The sequence below is a fragment of the Callithrix jacchus genome, chromosome 9, assembly GCF_049354715.1.
Source record: "Callithrix jacchus isolate 240 chromosome 9, calJac240_pri, whole genome shotgun sequence".
Lineage (NCBI taxonomy): Eukaryota > Metazoa > Chordata > Mammalia > Primates > Cebidae > Callithrix > Callithrix jacchus.
The window spans coordinates 104,790,248-104,816,070 of record NC_133510.1 but is presented as its reverse complement, the minus strand read 5'-3'; the positions used below and the strand labels follow the sequence as shown (position 1 = coordinate 104,816,070).

The 25,823-nt window shown below is 37.6% G+C and overlaps 1 protein-coding gene across 3 annotated transcripts in view; it reads right to left on the bottom strand.

The window, feature by feature from the left end:
• The window catches only part of CHPT1 (choline phosphotransferase 1), a 29,504-nt gene that overhangs the window by 3,242 nt on the left and 439 nt on the right, over positions 1-25,823 (bottom strand). For 2 of the 3 annotated variants that reach the window (XR_004729001.3, XM_035257382.3), the window contains exons 2-7: positions 10,185-10,332; positions 9,779-9,920; positions 7,612-7,696; positions 4,281-4,412; positions 1,647-1,805; positions 1,108-1,233 (exon numbers count right to left, since the gene is read on the bottom strand). Coding sequence is in view for 2 of the 3 variants with exons in the window: in XM_035257382.3 (XP_035113273.1) it covers positions 1,108-1,233; positions 1,647-1,805; positions 4,281-4,412; positions 7,612-7,696; positions 9,779-9,920; positions 10,185-10,332 (792 nt within the window). In the remaining variant the exon portion in view is untranslated. The remainder of the gene's footprint in view (positions 1-1,107; positions 1,234-1,646; positions 1,806-4,280; positions 4,413-7,611; positions 7,697-9,778; positions 9,921-10,184; positions 10,333-25,823) is intronic. The other variant, XM_035257383.3, reaches the window with a different exon arrangement.

Here is a 25,823-nt window from a genome sequence, read left to right as displayed (position 1 = left end):
ATGTTTACCCCTACATTGTGTGTATGACTTTTTTTTTTTTTTTTTGGTCATCTATATAGAATTTAAAGAAAAATTGAATTTGACTTCCTCAGTTTACCAGTCTCCATCATGGGTATAAACCAGGCCAATTACTTGTTACAACAGATGCTTGATTTTTTTTTTTTTTTTTTGAGACAGAGTCTCACTCTGTCGCCAGGCTGGAGTACAGGGGCGCAACCTTGGCTCACTGCAATCTCCTCCTCCTGGATTCAAGCAATTCTCCTGCCTCAGCCTCTCAAGTAGCTGGGACTACAGGTGTGCGCCACCATGCCCAGCTAATTTTTGTTTTAGTAGAGACGGGGTTTCACCATGTTGGTCAGGATGGTCTCGATCTCCTGACCTCGAGATCTGCCGGCCTCGGCCTCCCAAAGTGCTGGGATTACAGGCGTGAGCCACTGCTCTCAGCAGATGCTTGATTTTTTTAACATCTGACATTTTAATTCAACAATTCCACTTGGTAATACATACCGAAGTTCACTAAAAGAAAACTTACACTGAGTTTTTAGATATTTTGATTAATTACCCCCTATTTTAAAACTGGATAGTTTTGGAGCCCTAAAAAATATTTATAGTGCATATTAAAGGTAATTATTCGGGTTTTGAAACTTTTTTTTTAAATTTTACCTGAAAATGTTCATTGTCCCTCTCAAAGAATTAAGTACATCTCACTGCTACCATAGGAAGGATGGAAGCCTTCTGAATGCACTATGAATGAATATTAAGTTATTAACTTACTCCAGAAAGAACATAGTACACAACCTAGTGAAAGATCATCAGATGTACTCTTATAACTGATGCACAGAACAGATAGAATTTTTTTTTTTTTTTTTGAGACAGAGTTTTGCTTTTGTTGCCCAGGCTGGAGTGCAATGGTGCGATCCTGGCTCACTACAACCTCTGCCTCCCAGGTTCAAGCAATTCTCTTGCCTTGGCCTCCCAAATAGCTGGGACTACAGGCATGTGTCACTGTGTCCTGCATAGACTAGATCTTGAGGCTACTGATATCTCACTGAAATGGTTCTTAAGCATTGTTAAAAAAAATAAATAAAATGCAGAATAAATACTTACCATTGCTATCCATAGAACAACATATTCGTCTATAAAATTATTGAAGTACTGGTCTAAAAACAAAAGACCTGGCCCCAAAAAGACAGTGTCTTGAAGATGCAGTTCACTTTTGGTCATGTGAGCTATCTATAAAAATTAAACAAAATAATTTTATTATTAAGTTTTAAATGTGTTAGCTTTTATTTTTAAGACAGAATTAATTATAACTTTAATTCAGTATTAAAACAGACCTTTTAATCTCCCATTTGATATAAAAATACTTTTCTAAACCTTCTCAAATTCATGACTGGATAGCTTATTAAAGTTTCCAATGTTTAAATTCCTTGAAAACAGAAGTTGTAAATGATAACTACAGCTAAACAATTAATTTAACTGAATATAACATAACTCCTATCACAGTTTTGCTTGGAGCACAAATAGCTAATTATTATGATTTTGACACCACAAAAGAAAACCTGTACAGTATATGAAATAATTTCCAGCTTTGTGTTTGAGGACTAAGTATATTATTTATATCATGAATCATAAAAATTTCTTACCACTAATTTTTGTGAGACTTTAGCAAAAACACATCCAAACATTAGGGTATAAAGACAAGGATGTTTTTCAAACACATCAGTTGCTGACTTTTTATAGATCATTATTGCCAGTATAATAATTAGTCCTATGTGGAGTCCGGGTGACAAGACACTGGTGCCCTAAGGGATAAAGCAGAAAATCAGTATCACATTTTAACACTGCGTTTATTACAATGCAGATTTTTTTTTTTTTTTTTTTTGAGACGGAGTTTCGATGGTTACCCAGGCTGGAGTGCAATGGCGCGATCTCGGCTCACTGCAACCTCCGCCTCCTGGGTTCAGGCAATTCTCCTGTCTCAGCCTCCTGAGTAGCTGGGATTACAGGCGCGTGCCACCATGCCCAGCTAATTTTTTGTATTTTTAGTAGAGATGGGGTTTCACCATGTTGACCAGGATGGTCTCGATCTGTTGACCTCGTGATCTACCCGCCTCGGCCTCCCAAAGTGCTGGGATTACAGGCTTGAGCCACCGCGCCCAGCCTACAATGCAGATATTTTTTAATCATCTATTTTGTGCAAGAGACCTAAAGAACAATGTGTGATGTAGTGTATGGCCTACAGGAGTATGCAAACCTTAGTTGTGCTCTTCAAGCTTTCGTAGAACTTGAGAGTGACAGAGACATAATACAGTGCCACAGATGTCTCATTCCAGTTTGATATTCACACACGTTTTAAACTGTAATGCAGTTTATTCTTCAACTTTTACTATGTTGAAGGTCATCCACATGTAGATTGTCAAATTAACATATTTTTGTGGAGATAGTGAAATAAAGCTTATTCTGTCAATTCTGCAAAATGTCACTGATTAAGGAGAGTTTAGTTCTATCCAGGTTTCCTTCTTTTTTCCTATTTTCTTCTTATCATTCCCATGTTGCCCAGGCCAGTCTCGAACTCCTGGGCTCAAGCAATCCTTCCTGTCTCAGCTTCCCAAAGTGCTGGGATTACAGGCATGAGCCACCACACACAGCCTATCCTAGTTTCTTTCTACACCAACATCCCCACCTCCTTTTTTATTGCATTCAGACTGCAAATGTTCTTTTATATAAAACTGTACAATCTAGATTATTACATTTTTATCTATGTGAATCAGTATCCTCTCAGCACTGCTTATCCTAAACAAAATATTGAAATAAGTTTGGTATTGAGGTTATTAAATCTATAACCAATTTAAATGGGTTCATAAGAACAGCTTTATTCTTGTTTATTAAGTGTCCATGTTTTAACGTAGAACTTACTATAAAGTTACAGTAATAGTATAATACAAAATTTTTTCATAAGAAACTATACAGTAATAAATTATAAAAATCTAATAGCACTTTATATTATGGTTCTTAGATTCAATCAAGAAAAAAAATCTGCTCCTAGAAAAGAAAAACACCAGTTTAAGAGTTTGAAACCAACCACTTTCTAACTTGTGTTTAAGTCATTCTTCAAACATCTAACAGTTATTTTTTAAGAAAATATTCTCTACAGTAGACAATGATCATACTAAATCTTGTTTTCTTCAGTGGAACTTACGTTCCAACTAACGTTCTATGTTGTCATCCACGGTCAAGCATGATGTATTCCTAAGCACAGTACTATATTGAGATCAACTGACAAAACATCCCAAAAAATGACAACTTTTCCAAATATATCAGAACTTATATTTCTAGATAAATTGTATACTTTGCTTTTGAATTATGTATATAAAATGTATTCATAGATATTGATAATTTATGAATTATGAGGATCCCTTTGAGATTGTCTTGAAAGTCAATTTACAAGTCTTTTAAAAGAATGAGACACTTTTTTCTAAAAACGCTATACCTAACGCCCTAAAAAAGGCATTCTAACAATGTTTTGGTATAAGATGGTATTACTGGAATAAGTATTTGTCTTCTTCTGTTCAACTACTTTAAAAATGATAAAAGATTTTTAAAAAACTTCAGTGTTGTATTTGTTTAAAAAGTTGGCAGGAATCCCAACTCTTTCCCACTTAAAAGTACTGAAGTTTTTTTTTAAAAAAAAAGAATACAAAAGTTTATATGTAATACTTGCATGAGCAAGGTGTAAAGAACACAGCACAAAGTATATCCACTTAAGAATTAAGGTTAACAATTTTACCTTTTGAAATATTAGAATAGTTATTTTTAATATATTTCAGTGAAACTTCAATAAAATTTATGTGATGAGTAATAAATTACCCCGTATGTGAAACCATGGACCTCTGGCTGCTTTCCTGCCTTCCGTTAGAAACTCAGACATTCCCTACTCTTCCTCCTATCCCCTATTAGTTCAAGGCATAAAATGCAGGAAAACAAATGGCAACTCCTAATTATGTGCAGTAATGAAACTAGATGTCAGAAAAGTCTATGTAGAGCAAGGCTGTAGAAAAAGGAAAATATTTTATCAGTTTAAACTATTTTTAAACTGCTTTTGTACTTATGTGCCTAAATTGAATTCTTTAAGATACTTAGTTTCCTTCCCCATTCTTGAACTTCAGCATATTTTAATCTTTAAGCTGGTGATAGGAAAATTTATTATAAAATTAATAATTTATATATAAAATTAATAATTATAAAATTAATACTGAATGATGATATTAATGCCTTACTGCTATAGTGGATCCATTCTTGCCAACACCACCATGGAGGATAACATGGAAATAATTTGAACAGGAAAATATTACTCCACCTAGTACGCCAAGAACTGGAAGGATCTTCAATTTTATTTCTAGAATGGGAATCTTTAGGAGTAGAAGAAAGAAACAAATAATAAGACAACAGAATTTTGTTTTTTATTAAATAATAAAGAAACATAATGATAAGCCCTATACAATAAGCTACCCTTTTCTTGTGATCAAACCTTAACTTCTGGAATATAGTCCAAAGTCATAACTTAAAATCTTTTTTTTTTTTAATTTTTATTATTTTCTTCAGACTAGTCAAGTGCAGTCATGATGGGGGAAAAGAGAAGAGCAAGGAGTTCGATCTGTAACCGTGAGCAATCATTTGAGATAACTGACTACGTTTGGACAGTCTAAAGTGACTTTTTTGGAAACTGCTTTATTCATAAGTGAAAAATGAATCTGTAACTGTGATTAAATGTTTAATCACATAAGCTTTCATCTGACTTAAATATGAAAAAGGATAGTTCACTTGAATCTAGTAGCTTCTAAAAAGTAGCATCACAGGAAATGGAGACACCATGATCTGCATCATAAATATAACAAATATGATGTGTATGCATGCAAAAAATCTGTGTAGTTAATATCCAGGATGAAATCTCTAGCAATATATTTACCTGTTAGTCAAATGCTGTTCAAGAAAACTTCCAAAGGCAGCAAAGGATTTAAAAAACAGTAACAATGAATTGCCAGAAGCTATAGGCTACTATGTTTAGAAAACAGACTGAAATAATATACCAGAATTTGTGGAAACTACAGGGTAATAATTACATTTAGAAAACGTGAATCAAAATCAAGTATTCTTGTTGGTAAAAATAAGCAGGTATGTTTTCTTCCTATGATACTGCCAAAACATTGAGTGAAACAATTTTAAGATTCAATTCCAAATTTAAGACAACCATACCTGACTTAATAACTAGAGTTGTCAAACTGATTTTAGGCCTACATTTCTTTTCTTTCCTTTTGAGATGGAGTTGCCCAGGGCAGGAGTGAAGTGGCATAATCTCGGCTCACTGCAACCTCTGCCCCCAGGTTCAAGTGATTCTGCTGCCTCAGCTGGGATTACAGGTGCCTACCACCATACCTGGCTAATTTTTGTATTTTCAGTAGAGATGAGGTTTTGCCATGTTGGTCAGGCTGGTCTTGAACTCCTGACCTCACGTGATCCACCCGTACATTTACATTCTTATGGGCACAACCTGAACAGTCACTATAAAAAACACATACCCTCCCTCTGGTATCTTATATGGGCCTATAGTAGCATATTTTTTATTCTATTTATTCTTACATGATGAGAGAGAACATGAATGTACTGGGGAATGTATCACTACTACTTGAAAACATCCCCAAGGTCTATTTTGGAGCCTATTGATAAATGATAATTGGCAATTCTGATACTAAATGCTACAGGGAACTCTTTAAAAAAAAAAAAAAAGGTGGGGTCTTGCTCTGTCGCTCAGGCAGGAGTGTAGTCAGTGGCATGATCATGGCTCACTGCAGCCTCGAATTCCTGAGCTCAATCAACCCTCCTGCCTCAGCCTCCTGAGTAGCTGGGATTACAGGTGCATGCTACCATGCCCAGCTAAAATTTAAAAGAATTTTTGTAGAGACAAAGTCTTGCTATGTTGCCCAGGCTGGTCTTGAACTCCTGGCCTCATACTGTCTTTCTAATGGAGTTAATTTTTTAGAGTGGTTTTAGGCTTGCAACAGAATTTGAGTGGAAAAGGATATAGCCACTCCTTCCCCTGCCAACAACATCCTACACCAGAGTGGTACATTTGTTAAAACTAGTGAACCTACGTTGACACATCATTATCACCCAAAGTTCATAGTTTACATTAGAGTTGAATCTTGGTGTTGTACATTCTGTGTGCTACGACAAATGTATAATGACATGTAGCCACTATTTAGTATCATACAAAATAGTTTTACTGCCCTAAAAATTCTCTGTGCTTCACCTAGTCATCCCTTCCTCCTCCAACCCCTGGTAACTTCTTTATCTTTTTACTGTCTCTATAATTTTGCATTTTTAAAGAATGTCCTACAGTTGGAATTACACAATATACAGCCTTTTCAGATTGGCTTCTTTCTCTTAGTAATAAACATTTAAGGTTCCTCCATAACTTCTTGGAACTCCATAAGTTCCTTGCATAACTTCTTTTCATGGCTTGATAGCTCATTTCTTTTTAGCATCATTTATCCATTCACCTACTGCAGGACGTCTTAGTTGCTTTCAAGTTTTGGCAATTATGAATAAAGCTGCTATAAACATTTGCATACAGGTTTTTGTGTAGACCTAAGTTTTCAAATCATTTAGGTAAATAACAAGGAGTGCAACTGCTGATCATGTGGTAAAAGTATGTTTAGTTCTGTATCATTTACTATTTTTACTAGATATAAAGCTTAGTGATTACATACGGTCTGAAATCAGACTATTTAATTCCTAGCTCCAGTACTTCTCATGTGTCCTTGGACAAATTACTTAATTATCCTAAGACTTATTTATAAAGCAGAATAATAATAATATCTATTCCATAGGATTCTTCTGAGGGGCAGATAAAACGGATAGCAAGTGTTTAGGAATGTAAGTACAGAATGACTATTAGTTGTTGACCCCTGATACCCTTATTGTTATCACTGTGAGCAGAAAGTGGGAGTCAGTTAGCCAGTATGGTGGACTTAGGTTGTGATAACAGGACAATTGTTCCTTCAGAAATGTTCCTTTGCAAAAAAGGCTTAAATTTATGACAGTGGCCTCCCAAAAGCCAACTTTTATGAAAATACTGAGGTCACCAACTGGGCAGAAAATAGAAACATTCTTTAATATGGAAAACTTTACCTCAAAGTAGATTATAAAAATGCAAATTAACTACTTTCCTAATATTGAGGGACAAGTTTTAAATGTAAAATATTTTACTGGATTTATTTTTTAAATATTTATTTTATGTCACCCTGGAAAACGGTATTCCACTGTGGGTTTTTTGTTGTTGTTTTTGTTTTATTTGGTATTAGGGAAATGAGGCTGTTTTCTTCCATATGGCAATATATTCATGCACAGGAGAAAATGCCATAAGGCATATAGGATAACACACATTATAAAATAAAAGAAAAAATGCTAAGACATTGAAAAAATATTAAATACACCAATAAAAAAAGAATTAAATACAATGCTAAGAATTTGTGAAAAAAATTAACAATGCAATACTTTGTTCTAAATACTTTAAAATACTTAAATATAAATTTAAATATTCGCATTTACCGTATAGTCCCACATTGTTGCTCCTCCAAATGCAGACAATACAAAGACAATCACTAAAGCTATCTGAATTTCAGTTACATCCACTCTAAAAGAGGAAGGAGAAAGAATAGATAAGGTATTTGTAAATAAATATGGAGGTTAATAATGTATTAAATAGCAAAGATGTAAAAAACTCTATAGGCTTAGTTTATTTTTACCTTTACTTCCATTACTGAATTATCAGCTGACTACACTGTTAAGTAAAAAGGTTACAGAACAATTTGTGCCCACTCATAGGTAACAGTATAGGCAGAGAGAAAAACAATATATACCATACATCAAATTGCTAATAGTTATCACTGAAGTTATGAAGACTTTTATTTTCTACTTTATGTACTCCTGTAATGTCTGAAGTTTTTTTACAATTACTCACTACTCCTGTACATAAGGAAAAATTATAATAAAAACAATCATATGATTTAAGGCAAATTTGAATATTCCCAGGTCAGTTTCACTTAAAAAGTAGTGAAAATTCCAATAGTCTTCTTTATTGAGGTACTCATTAGAGTTTTTTAGTTTCCACAGACATTTCCCCCTAATTAACATGTTTAAATTTCTCAAAAAACCACTAACCAACCAACATCAGTTCCTCTAGTCTGCATTCCCCTGAAGCTGTCACTCTCTTTCCTATGCTTCACAAATAGTCTAACTGAAAATTAGTCAACATTTGTAATTTTCTCCTCTCTTCATATTTGTTGTTTAACTCACTGTAGTCTGGCTTTTGGCCCCATTATTCTACTAAAATTGTTAAGGTAAATTGACCTTCAATTTTCAATTTCAATTAAGGGATATAAATCTAAGGGATATATTTCATTAATTATTTTGCATAACTTCTTTACAGTATTTAAGATGCTAATCATACGCTCTTTCTTGAAAAGCTCTGCTGTGCTTTTATCTATTCCATGTTCTCTCCTGATTTTCCTACCTTTCTGGAGCTCTTCTCACGCTCCTTCCTAGACTGCCTCTTCATCTATCTCTTAAATGGTGCTTTCAGAATTCCATCTGGAATTTTATAGTCTGAAGAATTTTATCTATACTTAAAACTACCTTCTATATGCTAATGACCTCTTAATCCTCATCTCCAATCTACATTTTTTCCTGAGCTCCAGATTTTTATATCTGTCCACATACTTTACATCTCTGCCTGGATGCCCCAATGTCTTTAGATGGAGGCAATACCCACCTTACAGGGTAAATGTGAGGAATAAATAAGATAATGCATGTGAAGCACTTTGTACAATGCCTGAAATATGTTAAGTGCTTGATAGGTGGTAAATACAATTATGCCCTAATTTAGAATCAACTGCCAGAAGCCTGGCCCTCTGCTTAATGATCGATAGTTTTGAGCTTCTTCTGTCATTTATCATTAGAGATTTTTTTCAAAGCTACTGTTTCTCTTTTTCAGCAATAAAGTGGGGCTAAAAAGAATCAGTAGACATGGGAAGCCAAAGCCAAGAATGAGCTTGTTCTTAAATGGATGACAAAAAATAACAAAGTTCTTAAAAGGATCGGACGGAGAGGGAGCTATTTGAGAAAGAGGAACTGAGAATAGCATTCCTGCTTTGTGTACTATTTCCTGGTCTCTAAGAAAGATGCACCAGAGGCAGATAATTCTATCTAATGGTTAGCACTAGCATTCACAAGGTGCTTTTACCTTATCTCACCAATTGTCTACCGCAGCTCAGAGTCTCACGATTACCTGTTGCTGGTGACTGTTGGCAAGGGAGGGTCCCCTTTTTGTGCACATGAAGATTCGACCAAAAAAGGACCTTAGACTCCATACTGCATTATTTTATTATATGAATCAAATGCTTATTTAAGTACTTCATATCCTTTTTCTATATTATTCAGCTCCCTTAATTTTCTTTTTTTCCTCTCTATTGTAAACTTGGGCTAGTGATTAAGTTGGAGAAGGGGAGAAGAGAAATAAAATTATTATCAAATAATGTAACTATAACATGCAGAATACCTAAAAGACTTAAGGTATAGCATTTATAGATACTCCAATGAAATAATTTAAATTACTGATTGAAGCGTTGTTCTCCTTATTATCGATGAATGACATTAACAGATTGTGAAAATGAATTCAATTATATTTTAAAATGTACAACTTAAAAAACATACTTACTTTCCAAATCTCAACACGCCTGAAACATAAGTCTGCCAATGAGCGCAATAAAACACAAACATCCCAATAAAAGAGCAGAAAAACAACCAGTCAGGATGAGTTCCTAAGCGAGCGGCAATTGAAGCTCCCACTGCCATAAATACTGAAAGAAACAAAGTTCAAGAACCATTAAGAATTAAACGTAACTTATAAAATAATTGCCCTATGCTGTTTACAAATATAGAGTTTTAAGGAAATAATCATGGCATTAAAATAAGGTAAACTTATCAAAATGAATTCTTGGACATATTTTTTAAACAACTGCATTATTTGCTTCCAAATGTATATCCATCCAGAAAACTGACCAAACAGCTCAGTTCATTTTGTTTTTAAGGTATCATTAAAAAAAAAAACTTCAATAATTTACCTGTGGAAAGAGAGTCACAACCATGGTCAAAGAGTTCCCCTAAAGGAGAACAAGAATTTGTTCTTCTGGCTTGTTTTCCATCAATAGCATCCAGTGACTGGTAGATAAAAAGTCCCAGCGCACATAAAAGGTATGCCCAGTATGGTGCCTATAATATATGTAAATAAAATAAAGAATGTTGATAAGCGTTTTGAAAATAGCTCAACCTAAGGCTTTGCACTTTGGGTTATAAAGAACATTCCTAACTCTCATTCTACAGATGAGAATTAAATTCGGAAATCAAATTAGTTGCTTTAAGACATCTAAGTAGAGGGTCACAGAAGTCCATAATGTGAGAAGCACAAAGTTAAACAACTGAGCAAGGATTGGGCCCCTCATCTTGATTCCTACATCCATGGCTCTTTTAATATAATACTATGCATATATGCCACAGATTTGAAATTACTCATTAAATTTTTACCGTAAAAAAAGACCTTAGGGGCCAATTGCCAACCTCTGCTTCCATTCATGTTGGAGTATCAGGGACTAGATTTACTCCCACCTTACATAACTAGAAAGGCAATAAAATATATGAAAAAAAACAGTTTTCAGACATTATAGGCAGTGCAGGCTTATGATCCCTGAGAGAAGGGAAACAAATGAGATAAGCCCTGCGCCAGCTAACTTCCCATAGTCAGTTTCCAGGCCATAGGGCAGGAATGGGACCAGAACGGAGTCCAGCAATCTTGCTGTGTTTAAGAGAAACACAAAGTTCAGGAAGGACAAGGCAGTTAGGATTTGTGAAGCAGAGTGCCTGTGAGGACAGAGTTGCACAGAGAGAGGAGCACACATTATGGAGGCCTTACAGAAGGGTATCTCTCAGTCTTTGGCTGAGAACTCACCTGTGCCTGAATGAGACAAAACTAACAAAGGCCAGGGAGAGAAGCACTGCAATGCAGAAGGTCAGACGATTCTTAAAGCTCATACAAGGCTGGGACATTCATGTTCCCGCCAGGCAAAGCAGAAAGCCTCATTAACACTTGGGACATTGGGTATAAAGTTTTCAGAAGCAGCAGGCATAAATTAACCCTAGACTGAAGGCTTCTCTGGACAGCCTCCCTAACAAAACTTAACATCCAGCCTCAAAAGGATTCAAGTAATTCCTGGCAACTTAACTGCAGCCAGTACATAGCACATCTTAGGGGAAAAAAATCTAGTATTTCCAAATGTAAAATTCACAAGGTTTGGCACTGAGTAAAAAATTACCAGTAATGCAAAGAAGCAGGAAAATATAATCAACAACTAGGAGTAAAATCAATATAATCAGAATCAATATAAACAGAAATAATAGAATTAGCAAATGAAGACATCAAAATTTTTATTATAAATATGCTCCACATGTTCAAGAAAGTAGAGGAAAACATGAACATTATAAGCAAAAATGGAAGAAAAGACTCAAATGAAACCTCTAGAAATGAAAAATACAATATTTGAATTGTAAAATAAACTGAGTGATATCAACAGCATATTAGATACCACAGAAGAGCAGTGAGCATGTACTAATAGACTACCAATGGACACTATCCAAAATGACAGAAGAAAAATGACCTAAAAATAATTGTTGAACTGTGCATCAGCAAGCGGTGAGACAACAGAAAGCAGTCTAGCACATATGTAACTAGGGTCTTAAAAAAAAAGAGCAAATGGGGCAGGAAAAATATAAAAAGAAATAAAGGATGAAAAATTTCCAAAGTTGATGAAATTTATAAACCCACATGTCCAAGAAGCTCAACAAACCCCAAACAGAATAAATATTTTTTAAAAGTCCACCAAGGCACATCATAATCAAATCAATGAAAACTAGTAAGAAGGAGAAAATCACAGGTCAGGTGCAGTGGCTCACACCTATAATCCTATCACTTTGGGAGATGAAGTTTGGGCAGATTGCTTAAGCCCAGGAATTCAAGACCAGCCTGGGCAACATGGCGAACCCCATCTCTACAAAAAATATACAACTTAGCCCAGCAAAGTGGCGTACCCTTGTAGTCCCAGCTACTTAGGAGGCTGAAGTGGGAGGATTGCCCTAGCCTGGGGAAGTCAAGGCTGCAGTGAGCAGTGATAGTGTCACTGCACTCCAGCCTGGGTGACAGAGCGAGACCCTGTTTCAAAAATAAAATAAAAAAAATATCAAATTCAGTTCTAATAAGCATGTTCTTAAAAGTTTATGTTGGAAACTATGAAACAATTTAAGAAAGGGTAAACAGAAAACTGAGCAATCATCATGACAGTATAAAAATGAAAAACAATACATCCCACCTAGAATCTTTTGAAAGAATCCCAAAATGTTTTGCAGAGAACAATTCTGTTAACTCTTTTCAAACTAGTAAATTCTTTTTTAAAGATACATTTTATTATGTACACAACATGATGTTAAGGGATATGAAGATAGACATGGTACTATACTGAAGCAAATTAACATATCCATCATCTCCATAGTTACCCATTTTTTGTTTTTGTGACAAGAGCAGCTAAAATTTATTCATTTTACAGTTCAATTTTTTTAACCTATACCCCTCAGGTTGTACATTAGATCTCTAGACCGGCTCATCTTCCCAAGCTGTAATGTTATTTCCTTTGAACTGCCTCTTCCCATTTCCTCCTCTTTATCCTCCTCTGCTCCTGATAACCAGTTTCGTTCTCTGTCTCTGAATTTTTTTTCCAATTCCATGTATAAGTGGGATCAAGATCACACAATATTTCTCTTTCTGTGTCTGGCTTGTTTCACTTAGCATAATGTCTTCCAGGCTTAATCATATTGTAGCATTTGGCAAGAATTTTCTTTTTTTTTAGGGCTCAATAATATTCCATTGTGTATACTAAAGTTTCTGTTTCTTTATCCATTCATACGTCAACACTTAGGCTGTTTCTGTATTTTGGAAATTGGGAATAATGCGACAATAGATATGGGAGTGAAAATATCTTTTTAAGGTGGTGATTTCATTTCCTTTGGTACAGTTTTATAATTTTTGTTCTTATATTTAGGTATTTTATCCATTTTGAGTTTATTTTTATATATGGTATAATATAAGGTCCAATTTCATTCTTTTGGCATATGGAAATCATTTTCCCCGAATCATTTATTGAAGAGACTATCCTTTCCCCATTTTGTCTTCTCGGTGCCCTTGTCAAAAATTAGTTGACCATATCAAACTAGCAAATTCTTACCCATTTTTTCTACTATGAGAAATTCTTTTTAATTTTGATGATCAAAGGCAAGCGAAGTTACATGTCAAACATGCAAAATTGGAAGGTGAAGCTATTAAAATTCATAATGACAAAATGTCAGAGGGATCTTCCATTTCTCTATGAAAATCCTTATACTGAAAATCTGGAGCTTCTCAAGAACTCTAAAAGTCAACATTAAAAGCTTAATTCTGACCTCTGATCTGAGAAGCTAGCTGCAAGCAGGTCTAATGGTCAGGTATTAACAGAAATTCATACTGAAATAAATTTGATTAACCCTTACACTACAACTAGAAGTGACTCTGCCCCAAATTGTAACCTGCTCTTCATTTAGAAAAGGGAAATGAAGACTGTTCACCATTTAAAACTACTTCATTAGGATACTAGAGACATTAAAATTTACAATTTAAACAGGGAGAAACTGGGAGTTTAAACAGGGAAGAGAGGAAGTCCAGGGAGAAACCAAGGTTTCTGGCTGAAAGTGAAAGGTTTACTGGAGTCGGCAACTATATCCATGTTCCTGGAATAGATAATTTACAAGAGATAATGTCACAAAGGTAATGTGATCTTAAACAGTACAACAAAGGGCATTTCTTTTCTTTCCTTTTTTTCCTTTTTTTTGTTCTTGAGACAGGGTCTTGCTCTGTCACCCAGGCTGGAGCGCAGTGGAGGATCTTGGCTCACTGCAACCTCCACCTCCTAAATCCAAGCAGTCCTCCCCCTTAGCCTCCCAAGTAGCTGGGGTTATAGGTGTGTACCACCACACCTGGCTAAACTTTTGTATTTTTCTATTTTGTGTTTTGTATTTTTGTATTTAGACCTCATTTCGCCATATTCCCCAGGGTCCAACTCCTGACCTCAAGTGATCCACCTGCCTCAGCCTCCCAAAGTGCTAAGATTATAGGCCACAGTCCCGGCTGACAAAGGGCATTTCTAATGTCTTATTTTATTTGATACCAAAATCCACAGAGACAAGGCAGTTATTATCATTTTCTTTTTATTAAAGATGAAAGTGAAACATATGGAAGAGTGATCATTTACATCAAGGCAAGCACGTAGGCTGGGTCCAGGAACTAGATCAGGTCTTCGGACTTGCCCTTTGATGAGATTTATCCTGCCACAGGCCAATAGACTGAATGGAACTCTTCACCTGAATTCTCAAAAACTCCCTATTCCATCAAACCTGCTGAGAAGCACTTTCCCCCTCACACAATTCAATTTCAAGTGGCAGTGAGCCACAGCAAATGATCTTTCAATATCCGGTTCACTCCTTTTCCAATTCTTCCCAAATCTTTCCAAGTTTTCCCAGTCTTCCCAAGGCCTCAGGAGCCAGACCTATCTTCTCTTTTTCCTTCGGTCACTACCTCCATTTCCTAGGTGGATGATATTAAATAGTTTGCATTTTCTTGCTTTCTTTCTAACTTGCTATCCCTGCAAACAGGCTGGAATTTATTTGGCCAGGCACAGCAGAACAACTTCCTTCCAGATGTCCCTTTCCAAAACCAGTAGAATTATAGAAAAGACTTTTTTTTTTTAAAAAAGACACAAGGTCTCATTCTGTCACCCAGGCTGGATTGCAGAGGCACATGCTATAAACCTCAGACCCTTGGGCTCATGCAATCCTCCCACCTCAGCCTCCTCAGTAGCTAGGACTCTAGGCGTTTGCCACCATGCATGGTTAATTTTTTAAATTTTTTGTAGGGAAAGCATCTGGCTATGTTACCCAGGCTGGTCTCAAACTCCTGGTCTCAAACAATCCTTCTGCCTCAGCCTCCCAAAGTGCTGGGATTATAGGCAGCCACCATGCCCGGCCAGAAGAGACTCTTGATGGAAGCAGGAGCTACAGAGCCTTCCTAACTCAATTCTAGTTTTCATGTTAACTTCAAAATTTTTTAATGTAGGATGAAAAAATTACTCTTGATTGTGAATTATAAAGTCATAAGCAATGCATCAGGCTACTTCTATAGAAGAAACCTATTCCAAGTAGTAGAATTTTTCTAGGTAATATTCCATTCTAACATTTAAAGTTTTTATGGCTGGGTGTGGTGGCTCACACCTGTAATCCCAGCAGGGGAGGCCAAGGTCAGCTGATCACTTGAGGTCAGTAGTTTGAGACAAGCCTGGCCAACATGGTAAAAACCTGTCTCTACTAAAAATACAAAAATTAGCTGGCTGTGGTGGTATACTCCTGTAATCCCAGCTACTCTGGAGGCTGAGGCACAAGAATCGCTTGAAGCTGGGAGGCAGAGGTTGAAGTAAGTCACTGCACTCTAGCTTGGGCAATAGAGTGAAACCCTGTCTCAAATTAAATAAATAAATTTTTAAAAAAGTTTTAAATTATATAGTTTTCATAATATCTACTGTACTGAGGTGAGAGAGCAGGCATGTACTTCTCTTCTGGCCCACAACCCTGTAACTCACTGGGAAACAGCATTAGTACCTTCATCTTGGTCTCCCTAATCAATGCCACCTGCCCCCCACACACCCAGACCAAAACTGCAAAGTTAACTCTTCCCTTTTTCTTTCCTTCTCACCTAAGAAATTTCATTTCCTAAGGCTGAACTGATTAAAGAGGGCAGGGATTGTGTGTTCTTCACTCACCCTACATTCCCATTACTCTGGCACAGAGTATATGTTTAACCAATATCCCTGGATTCATGGACCAAGGGTGACAATAAAGGTCTTTGTGCAAAAATAATTTTCTATTTGTATTCCGGGAGCATTTAGGGCAGGGCCTTCATGTGCTTAGTTTAGGAGCATATCAAGGAGCACAAGAGATTAGGAGCAGCTCTTCTGGCCATTCCTAAACTAATCTTATAAGAAGATATAGAATGACCACAAGCTCTTTACTCACTGATAAGAGTCTTTTCATAGCATAACTCAATCATCCACCTTTGTCCTCCAGCTCCACTCCACCCACAAAGTCCCCCTGTTTACTTTTGACTGCATACTGTCTCATGGCTTTTTCCTTTCTAAACACTCTTCTCACCCAATTCAGCAAAGCACTTAGGTGCCCCTCCTTCAAGGACTGCCTACCTCTTACTCCACCTACAACTTCATCTAGGGAGAAATCAAAGGACACAAACCTACTATCTCCAGTCATTCTATTCCTACCTATTCCACCTAAAAATACGCCTTCTATAAATATTTTTCAGGGTTAAAGCAGTCTTTGCAAATATACAGGCCTTCTGTTGTACCAAACATGCTCATTAGATGATTAGTACCTCAGGTATACAAATATAAGAAACTACACAACGATGACATTCATGACTTTATAACAATGCACTGTTTCTATTGTATAGTTTCCTTGGTTTTAAATGATTTCACAGGTAGTAGAACAAATTTAAAAAGCAAAGCTTTGAAATTATCATCTTTAGTTAATGAAGGAAAGATCTGATTTAACCAAGAGAAGTAATTCTACATAAGTCATTGTTTCATAATTTTAGCCTACCATTTTTTTCTTTTCTTTTCTTTTTTTTTTTTTTGAGACAGAGTTTCGCTCTTGTTACCCAGGCTGGAGTGCAATGGCGCAAACTCGGCTCACCGCAACCTCCGCCTCCTGGGTTCAGGCAATTCTCCTGCCTAAGCCTCCTGAGTAGCTGGGATTACAGGCATGCGCCACCATGCCCAGCTAATTTTTTTGTATTTTTAGTAGAGACGGGGTTTCACCATGTTGACCAGGATGGTCTCGATCTCTTGACCTCGTGATCCACCTGCCTTGGCCTCCCAAAGTGCTGGGATTACAGGCTTGAGCCAATGAGAGTTGTCTAAGTCCACTTTCTGTTGCTATAACAGAATACTAGATACTGGGTAATTTTTAAAGAAAAGATTTATTTGGCTCATGGTTCTGGAGCCTGGGAAGCCCAAGAGCATGGCACTGCATCTGGTGAAAGTCTCATGCTGAGATCCACTGAGCTCACTGGACAAATTTCACTTACAGCCTTAAAATACTGATTTTCTGGAACATGTTCTTAGTTCTTCTCTAAATGAAAATATTAGACACGATAGTTTCCGAGGTACTAGAGGTTGATGTGATCTTATTTGCATGTGGCCCCATCTTTCACATTAGAATGTAATCCTCTCATGGGCATGAGAGATGTAGTCTGTTTTTTTTTTGAGATGGAGTCTTGCTCTGTTGCCCAGGCTAGAATGCAGTGGTGCAGTGGTGTGATGTTGGCTCACTGCAACCTCCACTTCCCGGGTTCAAGTGATCTCCTGCCTCAGCCTCCTGAGTAGCTGGATTACAGGCGCACACCACCATAGCTGGCTAATTTCTGTATTTTTAGTAGAGATGGGGTTTCACCTTGTTGGTCAGACTGGTCTCAAACTCCTGACCTTGTGATCTGCCCACCTCAGCCTCCAAAAGTGCTGGGACTATAGGCTTGAGCCACTGCATTTGGCCACACCCATAAAAATAGCCTTATGCTGTTTTAAAAACTCTCCTATAGGAGCTAAATACAAAGAAGATGAATATCAGGCTGGGTGTGGTAGCTCACAACTGTAATCCCAGCACTTGGAAGGCCGAGGTGGGCAGATCACTTGAGGCCAGGAGTTCAAGACCAGCCTGGCCATCATTGTGAAACCCCATTTCTACTAAAAATACAAAAATTAGCCGGGCATGGGATGCACACCTGTAATCCCAGCTACTCAGGAGGCTGAGGTGGGAGGATCACTTGAGCCCAGGAGGCCAAAGTTGCAGTGAGCCATGTATTCAAAAACAAACAACAAAATGTTGAAATTCACTCTGGTGGCTGGCAAATTATTAGGGAAATATTAGGAAAGTCAGAAGATTATAGTCTTATACCTTTTGGAAGGCTGACAGGTTTTAATAGAACAGGTTGAAGGCAGCCAGTTCATTACATTAGCATTTTAAGTCATAGCCTAAGATTAGGATAATAAAGCTTCCCCAATTAAGTCTGTTTACCCCACTTCTCTTTGTCTCTACTCTATTATTCAATAAACTTTGTGCTGAATTGGCCCTCTCCGGGGAGGGGAGGTCGGAGGGGAATTATCCATTAATGGTGTTTACTCTGGGCCCCAGAACCGAACCAAGACCTTTGATCATTTGTAAAACCACTCTTTTAACCATGTTAATTATCCACAAGCATGTTGACTTAGAACCTCTGTTATTAAATCTATACTAAATAAATGTGAGGAAGGACAGGGAGCTGTGGTGGCTTAGCTGCAATCACCCTCTGATAGCAGCTGACGACCATCCCTAGCCCACTCAGATTCACAGTATACTAGGTGTGAGAGTGCATTCATTCATCTCTCATTGAGTCAGGGTCTGTAGGGCAGACCTCCGCAGGTGATGATCAGCATCTCAAGTGGTGACCCCAACGTGATACTTGTCACAGCTGGTGCCCGAACAGGGACCTAATAACGTGACCAACGCTACAGCTCCCATGTGAGGAGATCAATGCCACACAAAACAAAAAAGCAATGGGCAGAATATATGAACCAGGTTTTTCTTGCAGAGTGGTTAGGGGCATAGACTCTAGATTCTGCTTGCACCCACATTTGCTCTGCTACTTACTGGCTAAGTAAGTTGGATGAATTACTTTTCAGTGTCTTAGTCTTTCCATTTGAAAAATGGGAATAATCATTGTTCCCCTCTCATTGTGAAAATTAAATTATTGCATGTAAAATGTTTATAAAAGTGCTGGGCATATGGAAGGAGCTCAGTATTTGATACCGTTACTGTTATTACTGATACTCCATCAGATCATTTTAGGTGATCTGTAGGTAAAGTTTTCATTTGAATAATTGTTTATTTTAAGATATTTTGAAAAAATTTAATGTATTTTGAAAAACAGGGTTGGGTGTGGTGGCTCACACATGCAATGCCAGCAGTTTGGGAGGCTGAGGTGGGTGGATCCCCTGAGGTCAGGATTTCTAGCGCAGCCTGACCAACATAGTGAAACCCCATCTCTACTAAAAACACAAAATTAGCCAGGCATAGTCATGCATGCCTGTAATTCCAGCTGCTTGGGAGGCTGAAGCAGGAGAATCACTTGAATCCAGGAGGCAGAAGTTGCAGTGAGCTGAGATCGCGCCACTGCACGTTAGCCTGGGCAACAAGAGTGAAACTCCGTTTCAAAAAAAGAAAGAAAAATAGCATGTCATATCTATGATTTTATAACTATTAAGTCAGAGTAAGAGTCTAAGTTTTTAAAGGAGAGTTGCTTAAAGTTCACATAAAGAAAAATAGTAAATAAAAGTTAGTATAGATAATATATAAAAGCAAAAATTTCCAAACTAGAAAATACTGGAACTATGCAGTGTTCATTATGTGAATGTTTATACTGAAAGCAAAACAAAACAAAACCCTCTTTTCCTGAAATGGCCTTGGATGAATTGACATCTATCCAGAAGGGAATTTAGATAACCAATAACTATTAGGTCAGCTGGTAACACGAAGATTTCAATTATCAAAACATTGATTGACTTCTTTCTTCATAAAAATAGAAACTGTATTTCTAAGAGGTAGGATGAAAGGAAATTAAAAGACATATTATGTATATGTGAAAAAATGTATATGCTAATATGCTGTTAAAGGTAGACTTTGTACCCAGACAGGTGACTCTAGATTTTTTTGTCATTATTCCAGGGGTCACAAGAGGTTCTATGATTTTTAAAAGAGAATTTATGGAGTTTCTAATAGACTGCTAACTGACTATAGAAGACATAAGAAGCAGAAATGATTGATTCCTACATTCCTGCAATTGCTCTAACCCTCTATGTGCCTATGATGTGGTTATGACATTGTTTACTGGAAGCCTGTAATGCGCAGGGCATATTTCCTTGTTTACAGAGGGAGAGTTCCCACCTGAGGCCTGGGGAGGCTCCAGAGGAGCCTTGATGGTCAGAAAAGTTAAGACCATTCTCTGCCAAGCCAGTCAGGAAGGCCCTAGGGGTTTACTAGTTTCGACCCAGACCTTTGGTCTTGGCTTAGTTGAGGAACCAGCATTTTAGAAGAGCACACCCATTTTTTGGAAATTAGGCAGATAATTAGCTATGGCAAAGGAAACCAGACAGATATCACACACAAATGCAGTTAAACCAGCACTTCAGAGCCAACAGGATTTTCTCATAACTTAAGAAATCCGTACTTTGAAAGGTGGCTTTTGTTTTTATATTTAATGTGGATCATTTTGGTTTTGTTTCTTCCTTACTGCTTACTAGGGTTCTTGTTGAAAATGCCAGCCTATCACTGTGCTAAGGGGAACAAAAAGAGAGAGGGGTGTGAAGAGAATTCCCCTGAGGCCAAATCTATCATCCACATCAATTGTATTGGGTTGCTTCTGTTCTGTTCTTTAACTTCACAAAACCCAAGTGGTCTGGTTGTAGCCTTATAGCCCAATCAAATGCACCAGGAGGAAAATTCAAAGCTTTTTCTATATACCACAATGCCATGTTTTATCCATACTTGAACCAGAATTTGAAAGGAGAAACAGTTTTATTCTTTAGGAATTAAGTAGAGTGAAGCCATAGGAATCAAGGGAAGCTACTTCCACAATATCTGAAGAAGCTCCTTCTAGATGGCCGGGGTCTAGGGGGTGACGCAAGGAGGCACCAAATGGCTGCAGAAGTTAAGGAGGCATTCGTTCTCATGGTCCTGCAAAGGTCTCCTTAAATTCTGAGACCTGGCTTGCCTGACCCTAAGTCCCTCCCTGCTTCTGTCTCCTGAAAATCTAGAGTTTATGTTTTGTTTTAATGAGAGAGGTCACTCCCTTACAAGAGTCCTGCCTTAATAAACGATGCTTGAAAAGTTACTGAGCTGGTTTAGAAAAAGAGGGAATAAAAGAGTGATAAAAAGGAAATATAATAGATCTCAAAGAAACTAAACCTATTTTTTAAAAAAAGTCTGAGTAGGAATCTACAGGTTATTTCCTTTTCTTTCCTATTATTCCACCCCAAAATAACTCTTCCATATGTAATACACAGGTAATACGCAGTACAAGGGCAACCTTAAGAAATGGTTTATTCTCTGTTTAAAATATGAGTTATTTAAATAGGAGTTATTTTAACAGAGAATAAGCCATTTCTTAAGGTGTTTCTGGCATCCTCAGGTATAATCACTTTTCAGGACAACTTTTTATCATCATAAACACAAGAAATGTATTAATTAATGCCCTTTGACCTGACCCTAAGCTAGGCACTTGTCCCTGCTATAAACATATTCTTAACAAAGACGTTGACATGGATTTTTATGCACAGATCAAGAAGACAGGACAAAAACATTTAATCAAATATGTAATAGAGAATGGAATAACAGTTTATACCAGTCAAACACAAGTGCACGGAGTGAGGAGGAGAGAATGCTACTAGGCTAGTGCCAGAAGAACTAGATTCAAATCACTGAGTTATCACATATATAAATGTAGGAATGACATTAAATAATCTCTAAGATCCTTCCAAACTTTAAGAATCTAGGAATGGGGTCCAGGGACTACACACTTAGGGTGATGTTCAGATAGAATTGCTTCATCAAAATGAGGAGACAAAGTTCTTGCTTTCTCCATTCACTCTAACATTTGCGTACTCTACTTAAAATTACCAAGGCCAAATAACTGCTAAGTATTTAAGCCAAGAACAGCTAAAACTGAATAAGGATTGAAAAACGTCATCTCTTGAGATTATGTTGTGTTATTTCATTCATGCAGCCAACAATTTAGAAAACGTTTACTAAGCATCTGTTTGATGTAAAGCACCGTGCTATGGAGATTATACAAACGTATGAGCAATTGCTGCCTGGACTTAAAATCTGGTAGGCTGTCCTGCCTAATAAGAACACAGATAACCAAAATAAAATGGTGAAGATCCACAGGAGAGCTACAAAGCCCTATAAAGGAAGCATAGCTCTGGCTTGGAACCCTGTGATTATAGAAGAGGTTAATTTTCCTTCAGTTTCCTCATCTATAAAATGAGGATATTAATGCCTTTTTCATAAGGTTGTTGAGAGGATTCAATGAGATAGTAAAATAAAAGTGACTTAACATCATGCCTGATACAGCTTAAATATCCAGTAAATGTTAGTTATTATTGTCATTATCATGGGAATTCAGAGTGGTTGATTTGACTTAGGAGAAAGCAGATAACTTTCATAAGGATATCTTGTTAGAATTGGGTGTTGAAAGATGGGTACATAGTTGAATAAGTGGTACAGAAGAAAGGAAGAGGAAGAAGGAAAGAGAGGGACAAGAAGGAGAGAAATCCTTGCTATAGTACAACGTTTAATTTGGCTGGAGTAGAAAGTTCCTTAATGGAAATGATGGCTTGAAAGCAGTTTGCAGGCTGGGCTTGGTGGCTCACGCCTGTAATCCCAGCACTTTGGGAGGCCGAGGCGGGTGGATCACGAGGTCAAGAGATCGAGACCATCCTGGTCAACATGGTAAAATCCCGTCTCTATTAAAAATACAAAAAATTAGCTGGGCATGGTGGCGCGTGCCTGTAATCCCAGCTACTCAGGAGGCTGAGGCAGGAGAATTGCCTGAACCCAGCAGGCGAAGGTTGCAGTGAGCCGAGATCGCGCCATTGCACTGCAGCCTGGGTAAGAAGAGAGAAACTCCAACTCAAAAAAAAAAAAAAAGATAGAAAAGAAAAGCAATTTGCAGAAGCTACATATAAATCACAACCTTTTTTCTGTTCGTTTCCTTTCATCCCCAGTCATGTTCTAGAAATTAGCATGGTAGTTAAAAACATATCAAATGTTATTATTAATGCAGTCAGTATTAAAGCCCATATGAGTAGATAAGCTCAAGCATCTAAATCCAAAAACCTTATGTTTTCTGACCCTTGTATTTTTTTCTGACCCTTTCTGGAAGCAATCTGTCAAATCTGAAAAAGCACTAAGAATTCTTATGTCTGAGAATCAAAAAACAAGTCCCAAGCCAAGTTAAAGTCACTTAACATCTCTGGGCTTCAATTTCTTCTTAGGAAAACATATACTACTGTGACTTTAGGATAGATGGATAGAAGAAACACTGAGATGGTAGGAAGGCCATTGCAGGAGGGGAAAACTTGCCAATCTCTTTGGGTTGATACAAGACACAAATGCAACCATGAATGTGAAAGCACTTAACATACTTGCATTATATAAAACATTAGATATTTTCTTTTTGAAGTCATACCAACTTAGATCTGAATCCTACCTGATCCACTCATTTACTAGTTCTATGATCTTAAGGAAAAATAGTCAGAAACTGCTATGCTCTTCACACTATTGCTGGGCTTTTACCAAACAAGCAATGCGGATCTGGTAATGGCATTTCCCCCCCTGCATCAGTCACTTAGAAGCATATGCAAGTTCTAATGACATAATTTCAGAAACTCGTTTTTATTTTAACTCTCATTTCCCCTTCCTGGGCCATTTGATTTTGCACTTTATTTTTAAATGCCTCCAATCCCCATCCTCTACCCCCCTTTTTTTTTTCACATGAGGCTAAGCCTAAAAACTAATGAATCACAAATGTACCTCTTCCACCAGGCCTCCCTTTACCTTCCTAAGCAGAAGGTCTTGACTTTTTGTATGCCCTGTTCTTTCTAAGTGCTCAACAAATGCTTCTTAAGTTAATAATAACATTGAAGAGTCCACATTTAAGTGGCCAATATCAGAAACATCCAAATGCTGTTAGCCGAATGTGGGCCCAATCAAAACTAAATTTTATTATGTTTTCAGGATGTTGTCTAACAACAGTAATATTTTCAATGTGTTGAGTAATATTTTTAATTTGTTAGGCACATTACAATCTTCTACATTTATCTGTCTGTATAGCATTTGGTCCTCACTGCATTCTTGTCAAATTGTTTGGCAGGCATTATTTTCTATTTTATATATGGGAACACAGACCCAGCAGGTCTGTTGTGGAAGAGCCAGTTAGAAACCAGGACCTCCACTTCCAACCCAGCAATCCTTTCATTCTGATACACTCCCTCTGGGAAATTCTAGAAACAGACAGCAAAACATCCAAACACTAAAGCAGCTTATTTTTTTATTTGTAAGTGAATACCAGTGGCAAATGACAATGGGAATGTCTATTAAGAAATATAAAATATGCCTGTGCAGTGGCTCACACCTGTAATCCCAGAACTTTGGGAGGCTGAGGCAGGCGGATCACTTGAGGTCAGGAGTTTGAGATGAGGCTGGCCAACATGGTGAAACCCCATCTCTACTAAAAATATAAAAATTAGCCAGGCATGGTGGCAGGCACCTGTAGTCCCAGCTACTCAGGATGCTGAGGCAAGGGAACCGCTTGAACCCAGGAGGCAGAGGTTGCAGTGAGCTGAGATCACCACACTGTACTACAGCCTGGGCGAAAGAGCAAGACTCTGTCTCAAAAAAAAAAAAAAAAAAAAGAAATAAAAGAAATAAATAATAAGCATATTGATCAATTGACAAGATATTTTAAAATGTAGGCTCAATCAAATACTTTTTAAAAGGATGCATGAGGCTGGCCAACATGGTGAAACCCCCGTATCTACTAGAAATAGAAAAATTGGTCGGCCATGGTGGCCCTCGCCTATGATCCCAGCTACTTGGAAGGCTGAGGCAGAAGAATCGTTTGAACCCTGAAGGCAGAAGTTGCGGTAAGCCTAGATCGAGCCACTGCAGTCCAGCCTGGATGACAGAGCAAAACCCTGTCTCAACAACAACACAACAACAACAACAAAACGGATGCATGCGTGGAGGGCACGAAATATTTCCTATAATCCAACCTCAACCTCCATTAGTCCTCCACAAGGCCTATACTTAAATGATTATAAAGGGACTTCACTATTTGGAGCAAAGAATACAAAGGCTGTCACGAAATGTGCCATGTAATATTTATCCCACGCAGTATAAACTATAGATGGGAATGAACTCCACTTTGTCCTCTAACCCTCCACAGTCAGCCCAAACCCCATACTTACTCCTTATTTTGCCCAAAGGTCATATATAATTATTGCTAATAAAATGTTGGGGGTTTTTTTGATCCCTAGGTTAAGATGACAAAAAAAAAAAAAAAATCCCCTTGATAACATTCCAGTCTGTTTTTCTTGAAAAGGTCGATGAAGCAAGGAGGAAGTTACCTCTTTTAAAAGTAACTTATCTTTGATCAGTGCTACTCAGTCATTTCAGAATCACTAGCTCAACCTTCCAGAAACGAAGGGTTATGAAAGTATTCAAAGAGCGTCTCAGGCTTGGCACAAGTCCCTGTGGGGCAGGACGGAGATGGGGGTGTTCAGTCCCCAGTGTGCAAAGCACCCGACCGCAGGTCCATCCCACAGGTTGGTGCCGCATGGGGTTGCGGCTGGGCAGGCGCCCTCCAGCCCCTGCGCGGACTTAGGACCGGGGTAGTGACATTGACAACCCTCCGCTGCCCGGGGGAGGCTCGAAATGGTCACGGGATTGGGATAGGGGCGTGACAGTCTCCA